General features: G+C 40.2%; 2 protein-coding genes across 2 annotated transcripts in view; one reads left to right on the top strand and one right to left on the bottom strand.

Annotated features, from left to right (window-relative positions):
- Nucleotides 1-20,729, bottom strand: part of LOC124132663 (protocadherin-11 X-linked-like) — a 363,829-nt gene that overhangs the window by 174,235 nt on the left and 168,865 nt on the right. The gene's annotated exons all lie outside the window — the stretch shown is intronic.
- Nucleotides 10,488-11,312, top strand: LOC125376218. The gene has a single exon (XM_048388174.1). It carries the CDS (start codon nucleotides 10,488-10,490, stop codon nucleotides 11,310-11,312), a length of 825 nt encoding a protein of 274 aa, XP_048244131.1.

Raw genomic sequence — 20,729 nt, 5'->3', positions numbered from 1 at the left:
GTGTTAAAGAGGTGTTTCTTAACAGCAAATCCACATATTCACTTTTTGATGCCTGTTTTTACAAATGGAGACTAGACTGTTGTCATAATTCAGTTCTGGTTTCAGCTCCATATATCAATTTATGATGACTCAGTTAAAATCAATGTTCAGTAGTATATATAAGTCACCTCATAGACTCCAGTTACTGTGGGTACTGCGATAGATCATGCTATTAACATATGATAAGTGATCAGTTTGGAGCATATTGGAATAATAAGAAAATCCTTATAAAACGTTGAGCAATGTATAAGCTACTAAGTGAGTGCAGTCGCCATGTCTATAATTCCTCTTCTCTACATAGCAACAGCTGTTCATAAGTGCTCCAGTTATATAACACTTCCTAATATGTCTTAAATACTGCTTGCATGGCCATGAGTAAAGCAATTCTTTGTCCAGAACAACCCAATTGAAACCAGATGTCAAATTTTAATAAAATTGAATAAAGATGTGAGACATTTCTGTTTATTTTGAAGTGGTGATCTCAAAAAGTCATTTGATCTGAAGGATGTTTACCAGTAGTTTAGGATCGACTTTTTTAAAACTTAAAGTAATAATGAACTCTTTGTTTATTGAACATTATCAACATTTGTCTGAATAATATTCAAATATAAAAGGTCAGACAATTAAAAAACATTAAACTTAATGAACACTAGGTACATGTATCACTATTTGATGATTTATTAATAAAAAAATGTTAATGCCCAAAAATAATCAATTTTGATTCTCTGCCGAAACAGATTCCATTGAGCATAAAAAGCAAAATACATGTAGTAGTGAAAAAATATATGAATGGATCACTGAAATCACACCAGCTGACCCAGGTCTTCAGCGTGACGAGGGAAGGCTTCAACCACTAGTCTACCTGAATGCCCCTCTTGAAGACAGTAATGAATTTGTTAGTGTAAGCATGTCCTGCCCTACCGGTAGAACCCACCACACACAATTTGCATAAAAAAGTAAGTATTTGTTGCCAAATGCAGCACAGCAGTACTCCTGCCATACAACAGCTTCCTGTAAACAATCAAGTCTTAATGTTTCAATGTCCATCACTTAATGTTTCAGTATCCATAACTTAATCTTTCAGCGTCCATAACTTAATGTTTCCATGACCAGATATCCATTCAAAGTGGACCAGGCCATCACACATGCCTTGATCAAGTTGTAATTGTACAATGGGCTCCACTTTTAGCAGAGATTTCTTATGATTATGGAAAGGGTTTTGTTGCTTTTAATTCCATGACTTAGTACAAAGAAGGCCCCTGTATATTTTCCATCCTTATCGCCATTTCTACACTGTACCTTGGTATAAGATCCTATTTACAAATCGGGGCGGTTGGGTAGCCTAGTGGTTAAAGCGTTCGCTCGTCATGCCAAAGACCTGGGTTCAATTCCCGACATGGGTACAATGTATGAAGCCCATTTCTGGTGTCCCCCGCCGTGATATTGCTGGAATATTGCTAAAAGTGGCACAAAACCATACTCACTATTTGCAAATCACTAAAATGGTGCACTTTGAATGTACAGTCATTTCCCTTTCAAAGAAGATGCCACTCTGAAACATTGTTTTTCTGTCTGTTTTTAATTCTATGGGAATGAGTTTCGGTGAAAAGGTTTAATTTCTTCACAGATGTTCATAGCTGCCGATTTCATAACTGATGGTTGTCTGGTCTCAACTTGTCGGGAAGTCAAATGTTTTATTTCCATTTCAGATTTTAAGAATAATACATAATTGATTATGCCTAGAATGTGAGAATGATTATGCCAGGGGTATGGGGGTGATTATATCCCTTGACTATAGAAATAGTAATCACTTTATGATTGATAATCTTATAATCTTGACTATATTTCTCACATTTCGTACCATTTACCAAGTGATATCACATGAAAGCAGTAAATATAAGAACTAAATACTCTGGTGAACATAAAAAAAGGGAAACAAACACCAAGTGAATAATGGCTGGGGCCAAAAATGTTGGGACCAGTGAAGATTCCAGGGTAGAATAGGTCTTCAGCAACCCATGCTTGCCGTAAAAGGTGACTATGCTTGTCGTAAAAGACGACTAACGGGATTGGGTGGTCAACCTCGCTGACTTGGTTGATGCACGTCATCAATCCCAATTGCGTGGATTGATGCTCATGATATTAATCACTGGATTGTCTGGTCCAGACTCGATTATTTACAGACCGCTGTCATATAGCTGGAATATTGCTGAGTGCGGCGTTAAACAACAAACCAACCAACCCAAAATGTTGTAAAATTGAGAAAACATGTTGTCGCTAACATTCCTCCAAGTGATTTGAAGTATTTTTTTCTGAGGTGAGGTGAAGTGAAATGTGGTTTAACATTGCGTTTGCAAGAGTTTTGCACTTATATCGCAACATAGGTGCATGTATGTATGTGTGTATCCTTGTACTAGTCAGGACTAATGCAGGTTTTATAGTGGTACAGAGAGACCATACCACAGTTTTAATATGGTTATCCCACACAAAAAACGTCGCTATATAAGTGCAATAATCTTGGACGCGACGTTAAACCCAATTTCACCTCACCTCACCCACACAAATACAGTACACAGACTCTGAGCCCTCCAGTCCTTCCTTTATCCCTGTGTCAGGCAGGGCAATAACAACTAAACACAAAGATATTAAAAGGAATATTAGTAGAATAAAACCACACCTAAAGTGAATTTAGTTGCTTAGTAATACTTAAAATCCAACACAGTTTAATTCAAGTTTTGTCTTCTTTCTTCTTCCTTTGTCTCAGACCCGCCATTGCAACAAGAAACTGAAAACATGCCAAGAAGTTGGCCACTGACACAAACAGGGACAATTCCCAGAAACATCCACAACCACAGTGGTACGTCAGAACAAAAATGAAAATTAGTTTACAGAAATATATTTATCATGCCATGTTACCCCTTATGAAGTTATAGAAGAGTTAAACGGTCTGGTGACCAGTACTCATATAAAATTTGTCTTTCTGCCAAACTTGATTATTGTCAATCTATAATTCAGACTGTGCACCAAGAGACATGTACTCTAAAGTTTCTCAAACTGAACAACTACAAAAAAATTGATAATCAATTTAAAAAATCAATTTGAACAGAAATCTTATTTTGTACATTATCATCAGCAAAAGTTTGATATAAAACTATATTGAGACTTCAAGTAGAAACTTACCGTTCAATTTTACATTCATTGAGATTCGATGTTTAATAAGTATATTTTTAACAGTGTCTAACAATTAATTTTTCTTACAGCTGAAAAAAATTCATAACTTTTAAGCCAAGAAGCAATACTGCCAAACTTGTTAACGGTCGATTGTTAGTGGTGACACCATGAGAGAATTTCTCAACAAGAATGTCAAGTGTTTTTATAACTAATTCTAAGACCTGTCATGATAACCCTTATTGTATGTAGAACCGTATTCCAATATTGTCCACACATTGCATCTTTTCATGATCTTGAAAAGAAAACACTCAGGAAGCCCGCCATGCCACATTTAGCACCATCTGATCGATAATGATCTAAAGACAATTTGTTATCAACAACAAGAAACAATGCACGACTCTCGAATCATGGCCTCAGAATTAATCCATTTCGTATAAAAGTTGTCAGAAATGGGTCTGTTAGCTTCCAAAGATGAGTTCGAACAAGGAATATCAAATAATTCAAATAAATACTGTCTTGTCCCATAATTGTCGGAAATGGAATTATTTGCTCGCAACAGCTTGGTGAATGTTCGTGAAGAAATTCATGTACTGGATGGGAAATCGTCCACCTGCAGGTTTCTCTCTGAAAGGACAATGTGTGCTCCAGTAGAAATAGTTTAGGGCAAATAGCATTAGACGGATGCTTGTTAATTGGTAAATTGAGCATTTATGGAGAAGTTTGTGGAAAAAAAGATGTAAATAAGTTTGTATTGAATCTAAACAGCAGATATTGACATCTAGTGAGAAATATGTTTCCTCAAATATCAGAGCTACCTTGACCTTTGTGCCTCGCCTACAATACATCACAGCTGATAGCATAAAGGACACAGAAAACATACACTACTGTCATCATATTTCACGCCAGTTGTTTTCAACAAATACAGTAAATGATTCGGAACATATTTTTCTAAACCATTTTCATGTGTATATGATTGACCAAATATGAGATATGATATGAACTTAAAACATTACAGAGTTTTATGTGGCAAAACGATGACAAAATGATTATTTTAATTTCAATGTTGTATAATGGGTACCCGGGAGGTTAAAACAAAAACAACTTGGAGAGTGAGTGAGTGAGTGAGTGAGTTTGGTTTTACACCACTTTTAGCAATATTCCAGCAATATCACGGCAGGAGACACCAGAAATGGGCTTCACACATTGTACCCATGTCGGGAATTGAACCCGGGTTTTCGGGGTGACGAACAACTTGGAGAGAGAATTTATGGATGTCAACTATTTACGGTGAGGAACATACTGTTTCGGAGCATGTGCTTACTCCTTCATCAGTTGTTCCTCATAGTCAAGATTTGACATCCATTACCAACTCTCGTATGTGTATCACTTCTATATGCCATTCGGGGGCACGGGTGGCCCAGTCGTCTAAGGCGCCGCGATTCGCTGTGCAGAGTTGCGTCCCTTAGGCACGCCAGAAACCAATGATTGTGGGTTCGAATCCTGGTTCGCCCCAATTATGTTTCAAGGTTTGTCAGCACCATACCCGTGCTCGTGGGTTTCACCGAACGTAAACGTCTGAGACCTGCATCACTTCGGGCTTTCCTCTCACATTAAGCTGACACGCCGTGATATAACTGGAATTAAACCCAACTCACTCACTCACTCTATATGCTATTCAAAGACATATCAATGTTTCCTTTAGTAAGCTAGTTTGTACATATTACAAATAGATATCAAAATATATCGGATGACTGTGAGAGAGTCTGCCATATTCAAGTTGTATCAAAGCGACTTGTGAATACGTCTCGACAAAGAAAACAAGTGATTGAAATCATGAGCCACAATGCATGTGTTTGCAGCATTCAGTCTGACCACCTGATCCACTTTGTGAGCTCTCCAAAATACTGGAATCTCCATGGGGCATGAGAATCAAGGCATATAATGGGTGGCCAGAAGGAGTGAGTGAGTGAGTGAGTGAGTATGGGTTTACACCGCTTTTAGCAATATTCCAGCAATATCACGGCGAGGGACACCCGAAATGGGCTTCACACATTGTACCCATGTCGGGAATCGAACCCAGGTCTTCAGCGTGATGAGCGAACTCTTTAACCACTAGGCTACCCGACCGCCCCACCCAGATGGATGAAAATACATGTCAGTAAACATACATAATAAACATATACTGGTATATAATATGTATATATATTTTTGGGCTTTGATATTGTGTGTATTGGAAGACAAGTGAGTGAGTGAGTGAGTGAGTGAGTGAGTGAGTGAGTTACGGTCTGTAAATAATCAAGTCTGGACAAGACAATCCAGTGATTGGCATCATAAGCATCGATCTACACAATTGGGATACGATGACTTGCATCAACCAAGTCAGTGAGTCTGACAATCCGATCCCGTTAGTCGCCTCTTACGACAAGCATTGTCGCCTCTTACGACAAGCATGGGTTGCTGAACACCTATTCTCTGAGTGAGTGAGTGAGTGAGTGAGTGAGTGAGTGATTGAGTGAGTGAGTGAGTGACGGTCTTTAAATAATCAAGTCTGGACAAGACAATCCAGTGATTGACATCATGAGCATCGATCTACACAATTGGGATACGATGACTTGCATCAACCAAGTCAGTGAGTCTGACAATCTGATCCCGTTAGTCGCCTCTTACGACAAGCATGGGTTGCTGAACACCTATTCTCTGAGTGAGTGAGTGAGTGAGTGAGTGAGTGAGTGAGTGAGTGAGTGAGTGAGTGAGTGAGTGAAATGGAGCAAGAGAAAAATGATCAAGCCAAAGGAGGCAGGAAATGGTAAACACCTTCATACGATAATACCAATGATACCAGACTACACAATGAGAATGGGCCTACATATTGTACATCTGCCATCTGCCACTGAGTAGACAAAACAATTACACAAACATCACTTGCACACAAACATGAATCATGTGATCTCCATCAAAATATGACACAATTAATGCCAATGTCATGAATAATCAACACTTAAATTGTGCATGTGCACTAACTGGAGTCAAAACACATCAGGGGCCTAGATGGCCAAGTAATGGTGTCCTGAGTGCTGCAGTTTGCTGTGAACATCACTGCGCCTTGTATTATTATCCTGTACCATGATGAAACAAAGAAACAACATCCTGCACATACCATCTATTTAGCAATTAGACAACTCTGAGGTAATATAATATCAGTTTGTTTGTTTGTTTGTTTGTTTGCTGTTGAACGCCGCACTCAGCAATATTCCAGCTATATGGCCACAGTCTGTAAATAATGAAGTCTGGACCAGAAAATCCAGTGATTGACATCATGAGCATCGATCCAAGCAATTGGGATACAATGACATGCATCAACCAAGTCAGCGAGCTTGACCACCCGATCCCGTTAGTCGCCTCTTACATAAGCATAGTCGCCTTTTACAGCATGCATGGAATGCTGAACACCTATTCTAACCCGGATCTTCACGTATACTGATATACTAGAATATGAAATATTAAATCAAATCACATTTGTTCAGGAATTTTATTGGGGGCAGTTATAGTGTACATTTTCCTACCTAGTTCTTTCTTCATATCTCATTGACTTAACCAATGTGCAGGTGTGTTTTTAAACAGATTGATTGGAGTGAATGAGGCAATATTGCTTGTTTTTTGGGGTGTTTTTTTGCTTAACTCAGCAATATTCATCAATATGACAGTGGTCTGTAAATAGTTGAGTCTGGACCTATATGTTTTTACCTGGAATCCCCACAGGGAGACAAGCATAGGTTGCTAGGGACCTATATTCTTACCTGGTTTCCCCACCAGGAGACAAGCATAGGTTGCTAGGGACCTATATTCTTACCTGGTTTCCCCACCAGGAGACAAGCATAGGTTGCTAGGGACCTATATTCTTACCTGGTTTCCCCACCAGGAGACAAGCATAGGTTGCTAGGGACCTATATTCTTACCTGGAATCCCCACAGAGAGACAAGCATAGGTTGCTAGGGACCTATATTCTTACCTGGAATCCCCACAGGGAGACAAGCATAGCTAGGTTGCTGGTGACCGATATTCTAACCTGGAATCCCCACAGGGAGCTAGACAAGCATAGATTGCTGGGGACCTATATTCTAACCTGGAATCCCCAAGGGTCCAATATAGCATGAGCAAGATGGAGGGCAAGAATGGGCTTCTGGTCGTCATGCCACAACCTCTTTGCATAACCATGACCCCACAGGGAGACAAGCATAGGTTGCTGGTGACCTATATTCTTACCTGGAAGCATAGATTGCTTGGGACCTATACACATTGACAAATGTATCTAACATGTATTTAATATGTATCACAATAGAATAACTTCATATACTCATATTGACCAACATAATGAAATATAGTATTGAAATAACATGTCCTATCTGTACCCAAGAAAAATAATAAAGCGATAAAAAAAAGAATAGGCCTCTCACATTGTTTTCATGTGGCAACTGAAAACCAGGCCTTCCTTCTGATCAGTGAAAGTTGGAACCACCTAACATTCACCCACTGCCCTAAATACAAGATTAAGTTCTGTCCAGTTGTTTGTTCTCTCTTATCAGACCCTCCATGTTGAATTTGTTTTCACAAATCATCTTTTCTAAACTTAATATTATAAACTATAAAACTATTGACAAATATTTTCATAACTTTACCAAAATTGTATATCTTGTTTAACCTCTTATAGCCAAAAATTTTTGAAATAACAAGTTAAAACACACTATTGTGTCACAATGGAAAACTAGTCTCATACTAATCTTTATGTACATGCTATTATCTATCAATAATTCTAAGATGCTTTGCTGAAAGATCGAAGGTGCCGACTACTTTAAACTGTGATAAAGTACACTTTTTATGTTACATCATGATGCCGAAAATGACCTTCCCCTTGATCTATAATGTATACTCGGGACAAGTACTTTAACTATACCAGTTCAGGGCCAAACTATATTTTATTACACTACACATGGATGTAGAGCAAACTTTATTTCTTTAAGAAAAATAAGACTATTGACCATTACAAAACAACATTTTATTGTATATCAATGCCAACATAGTGCAATAGTAGTTCCATTAACAATATCAATAATAACAAAACATCTTTTGTATATTTTATTACATATTAAACAATCCTTTCCCATTATGCCAGAGGAGCTACACATATCGGTTCATTACACATGTATATTCAGTGAATATTCAAACTATACATTGAGAAATCCAGCAGGTGCTTAATTGTCCCTGGACTCCTAATCCATGGATGAACTAAAAGCTTGGCATTCATTACTAAGAGGAATGGGCAGATGTCTCGGGAATTAACCTACAAGTCTCTATGAATCTGAACTTCACAAACCTATGCCAATTATTGTTTTAAAATGTTTCATATTTCCTTTGAAATTTGTAATTAAATCAACATGGTCAAAATTTTGGACCAACTAATGATTTTTATGAATAAAGGGATTAAAATCATCTAATTATTTGCAGATTCGGTAATAAAATCCAAATCTTGTGATTTCATACTACTTAAAACAGATGTGGTTTCAACAATTAAAACAACACTCTTCTCTGATGATCATTAAAAAATCGGACCATCCTTATTGAGTGTTAATTGAGTTTGGTAGAGAATCAAACTCATTTCACGCAATCTTAATTTTGTGAAGATTACTGAATTGCATCTGTGACGTATTCTGTTTCTTAATGAACTTTGAAGATTAACGACTCGAGAAACATTTAGACTGCATTTTACTCTAAACCTGCGATATCAAATACCTTTTTGGTTAATCCCAGTCTCGATAGAATTATGGAAATGTTATTAAATTGGAATCCAACACAAGCAGCTAATTGTAATGGGAAACATTAGCACCCTGCACAAGGCAGAAATAATTGGTCACGGCTGTTCGGAAAGCCAGGTATCTAAATTATGAAAAATGTCTTTAAATGTCTAACGTGGTGTTTGTGTGTTGAGTGACTGCTAGTGTTAGATCGATGCTCGTTGACAAAATGCTGCGTTAACAAAGCAAATCTCCGGGAATCCTCAATGACCCTCTGGGACAATAAGCACTTAAAGGATATCCCAATGAGGCCATATGTCCCTATTAGGGGTCCATTTTAACCTGGGCTTGCAGGCCTCGTTGGAGACCAGGGTCAGGTGGGGTTTGACCATTGGTCATTTGTGTTGATCTTTGAACATTCACTAAATATATTGGTATTGATCGTGTTTTAAAACAGTTTCTGTGTTAACCATCAAACACTTGCAATTAATGCAGCATGCTGTAGCAGTAAATAAAGTCAATGGGCTATCTTTTACCATTTTATTGTTTTGTGGCACTGAAGCACGTGCAAATAATGCTGACAACAAAAGAGTAACGTTTATCGTTGGAGACATGCCCTGTTAAAAGTAACAATTTAGCCGTTAACAGCCATCGCTTGTTTGCTTTTAATTAGTCAGTCTTCAAATGCACAAATGCAGAACTCTGGACATTTGTTGAAGCAGAGATGATGTGACGCTCCATTAAAAAACAGGACATTTGTAGTTTCATCTAAAGACATCCAACTCTGACTCACAGCTTCATCAACAAATTCCTTTTACGTATTTGCATCTCATCTTCATGATTAACTTTGGTGGCAACTGGGTCTTGGAATGTCATCCTATGTATTGAACATATTTTTCTCTGTTTTCTATGTATGTATTCATCATCTTAAACATCAACTCAGATGGGAAGGGAGTAATGGTGAGGGCAGTAATCATGAAGGGTGGACAAGTGTGCTGGTGGATAGGAGGGGAAGGATGAAATGCAGGTGGGTGTGAAGTGGATGGGTGGGGCATGGATGGGTGTGACATGGATGGGTGGGGCATGGATGAGTGTGACATGGATGGGTGGGGCATGGATGGGTGTGACATGGATGGGTGGGGCATGGATGAGTGTGACATGGATGGGTGTGACATGGATGGGTGGGGCATGGATGGGTGTGACGTGGATGGGTGTGACATGGATGGTTAGGGCATGGATGAGTGTGATGTGGATGGGTGGGGCATGGATGAGTGTGACGTGGATGGGTGTGACATGGATGGGTGGTGCATGGATGAGTGTGACATGGATGGGTGGGGCATGGATGAGTGTGACATGGATGGGTGGGGCATGGATGGGTGGGGCATGGATGGGTGTGACATGGATGGGTGGGGCATGGATGAGTGTGACGTGGATGGGTGTGACATGGATGGTTAGGACATGTATTAGTGTGATGTGGATGGGTGGGGCATGGATGAGTGTGATGTGGATGAGTGTGACGTGGATGGGTGGGGCATGGATGAGTGTGACATGGATGGGTGGGGCATGGATGAGTGTGACGTGGATGAGTGTGACTTGGATGGGTGGGGCATGGATGAGTGTGACATGGATGGGTGTGACATGGATGGGTGGGGCATGGATGAGTGTGACATGGATGGGTGGGGCATGGATGAGTGTGACATGGATGGGTGGGGCATGGATGAGTGTGACATGGATGGGTGGGGCATGGATGGGTGGGGCATGGATGGCTGTGGCATGGATGAGTGTGATGTGGATGAGCGTGACATGGATGGGTGTGACATGGATGAGTGGGGCATGGATGGCTGTGGCATGGATGAGTGTGATGTGGATGAGTGTGACATGGATGAGTGTGACATGGATGGGTGTGACATGGATGGGTGTGACATGGATGGGTGTGACATGGATGGGTGGGGCATGGATGGCTGTGGCATGGATGAGTGTGCCCTGGTTGGGTGTGATGTGGATGAGTGTTATGTGGATGAGTGTGACGCCGATGGGTGTGACATGGATGGGTGTGATGTGGATTGGGGGGGGGAGGGGGGGGGGGGGGGGGGGGGCATGGATGAGTGTGACATGGATGGGTGTGACATGGATAGGTGGGGGGATGGGGCATGGATGGGTGTGATGTGGATGGGTGTGACATGGATGAGTGTGATGTGGATGGGTGTGACATGGATGAGTGTGACATGGATGGGTGTGACATGGATGAGTGTGACATGGATGGGTGTGACATGGATGGGTGTGACATGGATGGGTGGGGGGGTGGGGCATTGATGGGTGTGAAATGGATGGGTGTGACATGGATGAGTGTGACGTGGATGGGTGTGACATGGATGGGTGGGGCATGGATGGCTGTGGCATGGAAGAGTGTGACGTGGATGGGTGTGATGTGGATGAGTGTTATGTGGATGAGTGTGACGTCGATGGGTGTGACATGGATGAGTGTGACATGGATGAGTGTGACATGGATGGGTGTGACATGGATGAGTGTTATGTGGATGAGTGTTATGTGGATGAGTGTGACATGGATGAGTGTGACATGGATGGGTGTGACATGGATGGGTGGGGGGATGGGGCATGGATGGGTGTGATGTGGATGGGTGTGACATGGATGGGTGGGGGGGTGGGGCATGGATGGGTGTGACATGGATGGGTGGGGGAGGGGCATGGATGGATGTGACATGGATGGGTGGGGGGGTGGGGCATGGATGGGTGTGATGTGGATGGGTGGGGCATGGTTGAGTACTGTACAAAGATATCTGCATGTAATACAACATTCAAACTTTTTAAACTTTCTATGCCCTGCTTCAAAAACAAAGATTTCTATATGTAACACAATGTTTCCACTTTTCAATACAATTTATTCAACAAAGATATATGTATGTAGCACAATGTTTCAACTTTTATTCCTCTTTTTAAACTTTCTATGCCCTGCTTCAACAAAGGTGTCTGTAACACATATTTTTATAAATGTTTAAACTGCCTTTCAAAATAGATATCTGCATGTCACACATTATGTTTCATCTTTTTAAACTGTCCTTCGTCATAGGTGAACAAATTGATTCACTGTGTGGACAAGTTCTGCAGTTCAGTGTCTCAGTGTCAGTTGTACTGGATCTATTTTGACATCACCTAGTTCATTATTTCAGGATCCCCCAAATGTTCACACATTTGTGAAACATAGTTCACCTATATATGTTACAAAACGAGGTTGAATTATTCCATGTGAGTGGGTTTCACAGCTTTGGGCAAGTTCAGAGTTAATGAGTTGAAAAGGGGGACTATTTTGGTTCTGGTACCGGTTCATTTGATAAATATTCATACATGACCAGAAATGTTCAGTGTCCATCTTTTAGGAAGAACATTGCACCTCTGGCTAAAATTTAAGGAATTGGCATCTTTAAACTACTGAACCAATTACTAGGGATTAGAGTGAGGGCCACAAATGTGGGAACTATGTGAAAGACACAATGAAGAGTTCTTGGTCTTAAAATTCTCCCTCCAGGAATTTCTTTATTAGATAAGGGGATATCTTTATTTGGATGTTGTGTTTGTCACAGACAACTGTAGTTGTTGACCAGAGGACTTGACCACCATCTGGCTACATGGTGATGTGACAAATAGAGGAGTAGGATGGAGACAGTTGTTGATGGTAAGGAGGTTAGGGCTAGGTGGCATGGTGATGGTGATGATAGGAAAGATTGCCTTGAGGTAGTGTGATGGTGGAGGTTGTAAAGGTCGAGATTGGGAGGTTGAAATAGTGGGGTTCAGTTAAATGTTAGGAAAATGGAGATGGTCATGGTTAGTGAAAAGATTGGGATCAGGACGTGGATATGTTGAAGTTAGGTAAAAGACTGGGATGGGGAGATGGTGGAAGTTTGTGAAAAGATTGGGATGGGGAGATGGTGTAAGTTTGTGAAAAGATTGGGATGGGGAGATGGTGTAAGTTTGTGAAAAGATTGGGATGGGGAGATGGTGTAAGTTTGTGAAAAGATTGGGATGGGGAGATGGTGGAAGTTTGTGAAAAGATTGGGATAGGGAGATGGTGGAAGTTTGTGAAAAGATTGGGATGGGGAGATGGTGGAAGTTTGTGAAAAGACTGGGTTGGAGAGATGTTGATGGTGGTGATGGAGGATGGTGAAACGATTTGGGACGGGGATGTGGTTTAAATATGGAGGATATTTGTGAATAGTTCAGGATGGTGAGATGGTGATGGTGGAGGTTAGTGAAAAGATCAGGATAGGGAGATGGTGATGGTGGAGGTGAGTGAAAAGATCAGTATGGGGAGATGGTGATGGTGGAGGTAAGTGAAAAGATCAGGATGGAAAGGTGGTTATTGTTAAGGTTAGTGACGGAGCAGGAGATGGTGACGGTGATTGTGGAGGTTGAGGCAAGACTAGGACACACAAGTCAGTGGGGTATGCAAAACCTGGTCCTTTGAGGATAAGAGGAGAACTAGGATTTGCCTGTGAGGAAGAGTGTCTGTCAGAGGCTTACTGGAGTGAATAATCATAAAAGTGAGTGAGTGAGTGAGTCTGGTTTTATGCCGCTTTTAGCAATATTCCAGCAATATCACGGCGGGGACACCAGAAATGGGCTTCACACATTGTGCGCATGTCGGGAATCGAACCCGCGTCTTTGGCGTGACGAGCTAACGCTTAAACCACAAGGCTACCCGACCGCCCAATCATAAAAGAAGAAAACTGAAGGGTACTCTATACAGTATTTGCCAAGACAAGTGACGCAGGAGTGTAAGTCAGATGTATGTATAATACTTTATGTTTGTTTGTTGTTTACCCTAGCACTCTGCAATATTCCAGCAAAATGACGATGGTCTGTAAATCATTGACTCTGGACCAGACATTATAGTAATCAATATTGTGAACAATGAACCTTGGCACAGGGGTATGATGACACGCTATGAACCCAGTCACAGAGCCACACCATTCGATCCATTTGGTCTCCTCTTACGATCAGTACAGGTTGCTGGGGACCAATTCCAACCCGGACTCCCCATGGGGATTACTCCACTGCAGTAAGCCATCCATAATATTAAGTCAATTTATAATGCAACTAATATCTAATCACCAAATGGTTGCTTATTGTGCTACAGATATACACACAAGTGATAAAACCATAGATAATGGCAGTTAGTCACGTGTAGCGCTGGAGACGGTGTTTAGCCTTGTACCACTCTTATTACAGCTGTTTGTTCATTTGTTGCCTAACACTGCACTCAGCAATATTCCAACTATATGACGGCGGTCTGTAAATAATCGAGTCTGGACCAGACAATCCAGTGATTGCCATTATGAGCATCGATCCACGCAATTGGGATACGATGGGTACAATGTGTGAAGCCCATTTCAGGTGTCCCCCGCCGTGATATTCCTGGAAAAACAGGGGCATAAAACCTCACTCACTCACCCACTCACTCACTCTTACTACAAGTGTAGTCATCTCATAGGCAAGCATGGGTTGCTGAAGACCTATTCTACCCCAGATCTTCACAGGTCCATATTACAACTGTTATATGAACAACTAGACATCGGCATGGTATTTCTGGTACTAGAATGTTTTCAGTCTTGACGGAAGCTGCCTATTGTTATAGATTCCTTGATAGTGAGAGGTAGATTGTTTCAAAGAGAAGATAATGTGAAGAAAAAAACGTGTGGTGAAATGTTGTTAATCTTGTTGCTGGTATGATGAGCACTGAGCTGCTGTGTGATCTGAGGCATCTACAGGGTACTTTCTCTCTCCAGACTTGACAGGTATGATAGAGGTGACCCTGTACTACTTCAGATATAACCAGGTGATAAGAGACTGAAATACCTACAGGACTCTCAGGATGCCACACACGGTTGAGTGAATGAATTGGGTTTAGTGCCGCCTTTAACAGTATTCCAGTGACATCACCGTGTCAGCTTAATGTGGGAGGAAAGCCCAAAGTGATGCATTTCTCAAACGTTAACCACTTTGGTGAAACCCATGAACACGGGTATGGTGCTGAAAGACCTAGAAACATAATCAGGGCGAACCAGTATTTAAACCATGATCGATCGGCTCTGTGGTCTGGTGGTAGAGTGTCCGCCTGGAGAGCAGAAAGACCAAAAGATGTAAAAAGATTATACTTGTTGTTACCCTGTCTGGCGCTCGGCATTAAGGTACTAAAGCAAGGGCTGGTCGGCTCAGAGTGAGTATACTGTGTCTGAGTGGGGTATTCATGTTATATTGCGGCATGGTATCTCAGTGAGCTAGCACTATAAATCGGCATCTGTCCGGACTAGTACAAGCAGCCACACATACACACACATGCATGCACGTCGCTATATAAGTGCAATAATCTTGGACGCGACGTTAAACCCCATTTCACCTCACAACTCTGCCCCAATTGCAGTCAGTGCCTTAGATGACTGGGCCACCCATGTCACCTTCAGGAGGTTGAAACAGAAGGGTGTGGCTGGTGGCGTCCGCCTCCTATGATGCAAGTACCATCAATTATCCCAGTCAGTGTATCAACAACATGTCAACCAGCACATGACAGCAACTGCCAAGAAAAATCTAAACATTGCGGATACATCATGCGAGGGTATGGAGTATGGAGGATTTGTTCAATTATTATAGCAATGGATTTGAGTTTGCATCAGAACATGCCAAGATTGACCTGAAAGAAGACAGACACCCACCCAACATCAACCACACAAACTACAAAATCAGAAAACTCACCTAAGCCATTAATAATAACAGTAGCACTTATATTGGGCAAGCCTCCATACCTTCAGTGCATGCCCAAAGTGCTAACATCATTACCCCAGTTAATGGATCAGTGTGCCCTTGATTTTCATTCTCAGCTCCCTGGGGAAAAAACAACCCATACTGCCTTGTCAGGCACTAGAAGTTTATCGGTAACATTACTATTTCATCCTACCGGGTACCCATTTTACTGCTGGGTGAACAGCGGCATATAGGTCAAACAAAGTCACTTGCCTAAGGAGACACGACATGTGCTGCCCATGCTTCACTGAAAGCCCAAGAAACTCTCAAGAGTCAAACTGCAAAAGGTTGTCGGTCACCCATCCAACACCTCTCCACGACCAATGCTGCTTAACTTTGTGACCTTTGTGCTGTGCACAGGACCAGGTGCCACCAATAATCAAGGTGAAAAGACATTAACCATCAGTTTTAATGTGTTTACCCTTACCAGGTATTAATGAAGCCATCTACTGCTAGTCATTTGTACCTCATCTGTAGACTATCATCTAGTCTCTAAAATGTAAATATTTTACAGAAAAACAGCTGTTAAATTATCTGAATAAAACATAATAAAAATTACCCCAGAGACTCTTCATATTCAGACCTTAAACTGCAGTAATATACACTTGCCAACAATTATAGAGTGAGTGAGTGAGTGAGTGAGTGAGTGAGTGAGTGAGTGAGTATGGTTTTATGCCGCTTTTAGCAATATTCCAGCAATATCACGGCGGGGGACACCAGAAATGGGCTTCACACATAGTACCCATGTCAGGAATCAAACCCCGGTCTTCGGCGTGACGAGCGAACGCTTTAACCACTAGGCTACCCAACTGGCCCAAACAATTATAGACTTGCATGGGCTGTATTGTATATATTAGTTTGAGTGTCTGTATCACAGACCAACTCATCGTACAAGTGGCTTCAATTGTGGCCCCTATCTATATAGAACTGGCTTGAATCACCATCATGCCTTCATGTTAGTGCTCTTTGAAACTAATCTAGTATATATTTGTAATTGTTTATGGTATTGAAATTGCTAATGATATCACTTGCTTGATATTGGTGTCAGAAATTTACACCGAAATAATATTACAAATGTAATTAAGAAGTTGACCATCTGTACTGCCTTGTCCTCAGTTACCCAAACATATACATCGTCTAAATGCCACTCAAAGATCGAGTTTACAACCATCTTTGGAAGGTTTATATTACTGATTGATATCATTTCTATGAATAAATATAAAATGTCAATGCCAGAGAAGAAGCAGCCTCGATTCTGTGACAAAAAAAAATTCCATTGGGTAGTAAAAGGCAAAATAGCAATGAAAATAATATGTATACCGTTTTCGACGTAATAAGCGCCCCGCTCTTAAAAGCGCCCACGGCGATATTTGCAAATATATTGGCTGGTGAATTCCAATTAGCACCCCTTCTGATTGATCAATGTACACAAGACTTATTAATTTGTCTATAATATGCACTCGTGTGTTATATGCACCCTTAATTATGGGCAATTAAATTCTGGAAAAATATATCTGTCATATATAAACATTTCAGGCTGTCGGCATAAACCACGAAATTTACGATCTTTCAACTCTGTTTTTTTATCACCAAAATATTATTCTAATAAGAGCCCTCTATTTTTGAGAGCGCCCTAAGTGCTTATTACGTCGAATACGGTAATTTGGTTAGACAACTGAAAATTATTGATGGCACCAGGTGTAAGGGTAAGCATTTTTAACACTTTTTTTATGATACGTTTTCTATTTAAAACAACATATATACAGAGATATGACAAAACATGTGTAAAGGATGGTATAACTGGTATTGTAGAAGTCTGTTGTCTTTGTTTGTTTTTTCTTCAGCAAGTTCTTGACCAAAGTGGGTTGACAAAACTCTTGCTCAGAAGGTGTTTCATCAAGCTCTCAGAAGAGCTTTCAAACAGTTTTCTGGTAGACATGTGGAGGACATTTCCAAATTTGACATATCAGTGATAAAAATTATGTCTGATGCAATTCCCTATTTTGACTTGTACAATATGTTTTTTCAGGTGAACGACTGACTTGCCTTTGCATGTGTTTGTGATGGTGCCACCAATGGGAAAGGATATGCTCACCTTTTTCTAAATGCTTGGTAACATTAATGTTTTATAGTTATTAATAAAAACATGTTCATGATATAGTCGGAATTGTACAGTCGTCTCTGGTTTGGGCGGAGATTTGTTATGAATATGGAAAGGGTTTTGTTGCTTTTATTATCATACTGTAGTTAACTACCTATTGAACAGACATTTGGTAAAATTTCATATTGTGTCATTGACTAGCATATAATCTTTGTTCGCTGAATAAAAAAATAATTGTTTATTTAATTTAAAATCATAACTTTGTATTCATAATAATTCCAAACTAAAATTGATCAACCAATTTGTGATGTTTTAAAAGCAGCATCAAAACTCTGAACACCGACCAGTATGTTATAACCCCTGCTACACTGAACGTAAGCAAGGGTGGCTGAGTGCTTCAAACTCCCTAGGGGTAAAGGGCATAGAGTGAGAATTAGAGAGCTTTGCACTCACACATAGTTGACCACACTCCACCTCTTGTGACATAAGGGTCAGGAGATCTTACCGACGCTCAGTGGGTGTGGCAATGGGCGTGGCAGGGTATGTGAACATGAATAGAACACCCCAGGTATGTGTCCAGCCCATGTCAACACCTCCGTGCTGACCACCTGCGGCAGGTGGACAAACAGACAGGGATGACACAGACAGACGCGATCGACGAACTCACATCTGATCTCTCACGTCCAAAGAATCTTCACATTGTATAATCACAGTCTGTTAGTATTGGTACCAGCCCTCACATGCATGATTTCTTAATTGGGGGATGTGTAACAGGATCATATGGATTTGTACTTACTGACGCTCTAATGAATCTAATGTACAAATATTTGCCCTGTACAATCCTCAAATATACGAATGATGCGTGTAAGTGCAAAAATGTATACTTCGTTGGCGAGTATTTAACATACCACACTTGTATGCAATTAGTTGCAACTAAATGTTCAGATATAATTATATCTGCCTGAGAACACGTTTTCTGTGTCATTAGTCCATTGTTACTGTATAAATTACACAGTAAATAACCTAATGATGCAAACATAAAGCAAAAATGCTTTGAAATGAAAATCACATATGAGTAGCTTTCATTATTTGCTTGGGAGGACAAATGCATACTGCTCAGTATTTGTTGAGCATCTGTTCATTACATGAGGGAGTTATAGATTGAGTTGAGACCAGATCCTAACAGGTGTTGGCTGATATGCAGGGTGATAGATGTATTTCAGATGGATTTGGTCACAAGTGTAAAACATTGAATAATTGTAATGATTTTACTTTACATGATATCATCATTGTTGAATGATATCAACATCATTGTCATGTCGTTCTCATCATCATCATTGTCATTGTCATTGTTAATGTAGATGATGATGATGATGATGTCAATGATGAGATCATCATCATTGTTATTGATGTCATCACCATCATCATCATCATCATCATCATCATCTACATTAACAATGACAGTGATTGATGATGATGATGATGATGGTGGTGGTGGTGGTGATGTCAATGATGAGAACATCATCATTGTCATCATCATCATCATCATCATCATCCTGTAAAGAACATCATCTCCTAATTTTCTTTTATCAGCACCACCATTAGTATTATCACCCTATGATTGTATCCCTTCCTTCATGCCATCATCATCATCATTATTTTCATCCCAATCCTTTTCATAATCATCATCAACATCATCCCAATCCTTTTCATAATCATCACCACCACCATTATCATCATATAAAAGAGGCAAATTATGGTACATTAATGGAACAAAAAAAATTCTGTTTAAATTTGTAGTATCAATTCATGTCTAAACAGCTACATCTCAACATAAATCTTCCTCTTACATCAACACATCCAATCTTTGCATAAAGCTTCAGTCAAAAAATACAGAAAATTGACACAAATTACTAATGTCTCAGCATAGGTTCTTGCCATTTTATTTCCTTTTTGTGACAGATTATATTCATGAATACCCCAAGGATTTGGCATTATTTAGAACTGGCTGTGCATGTATAAATGATGCTGAAACTTACCGCAACACATGTACAGTACTGTTATAGAAAGGAATGAAATAAAGAAAATATTTGTATTAACCTGTCATTCTCCATGTGATAAAGATGTTTGTATTAGAAGGAAGCTGACCCATGGGAAGGTATTGTGATGTGCCCCAACAAGCCATGTTCACCAATAAATGTCCCCTCGGTTTAGGAAAATGATAGTTTTTATAGAAGAAAGACATTTCTTCAGACACTCCATTGTTGTTTGACCTTGGACTTAGCCCAAATGTTATTCTTTCAGCTTAACCAACAATTCAGCAATTATACAGGAAACTATTCCTTAAAACTATCAATAAAGAGCTAGCTGGCATATGAGAAGCATTGTTCATTTGAGTGCACTTTTTCTTCCTTTGATGATAAATATGTTAAGAAATATAAAACAATTCACTCCGAAAAAATTCTTTCGGTTTAAAGCACACAAAAGCCAAAATTGTCATAGCTACCCCCTGTGAGTAAAAATAAAGGCTGAACCAGACCCCAGAGTGGACATTGGTCAGTCTTTTGTCTGGAACCTCATTGAGACACTTGACCAGACAATAGTTGACAGACTGCACCCTGCCTGTCAGTGAAGCCAGTCAGTATTGTCCATATTGTCCTGGGATGGACTCCCAAGGAGTCTGGCTGTTCCATTTTGGGTAAAGGGTGACAATTATTTGAAGTCAATTTTGAATTGTATTTGAAATATGACACTGCTATAGAGATTGTATTCTCAAGATCTACAATAGAGTTCACCCCTTATATTACTGTATAGGG

This window comes from Haliotis rufescens, unplaced genomic scaffold, assembly GCF_023055435.1.
Source record: "Haliotis rufescens isolate VD_foot unplaced genomic scaffold, xgHalRufe1.0.p SCAF_7, whole genome shotgun sequence".
In the NCBI taxonomy this organism is placed as follows: domain Eukaryota; kingdom Metazoa; phylum Mollusca; class Gastropoda; order Lepetellida; family Haliotidae; genus Haliotis; species Haliotis rufescens.
The sequence above is the reverse complement of the archived record's forward strand: the minus strand, read 5'-3'. Positions and strand labels throughout refer to the sequence as shown.

What these genes read in the sequence shown, in the direction of transcription:
- LOC125376218 (XM_048388174.1), top strand. Translation starts at nt 10,488, where the DNA reads ATGGATGAGTGTGATGTGGATGAGTGTGACGTGGATGGGTGGGGCATG.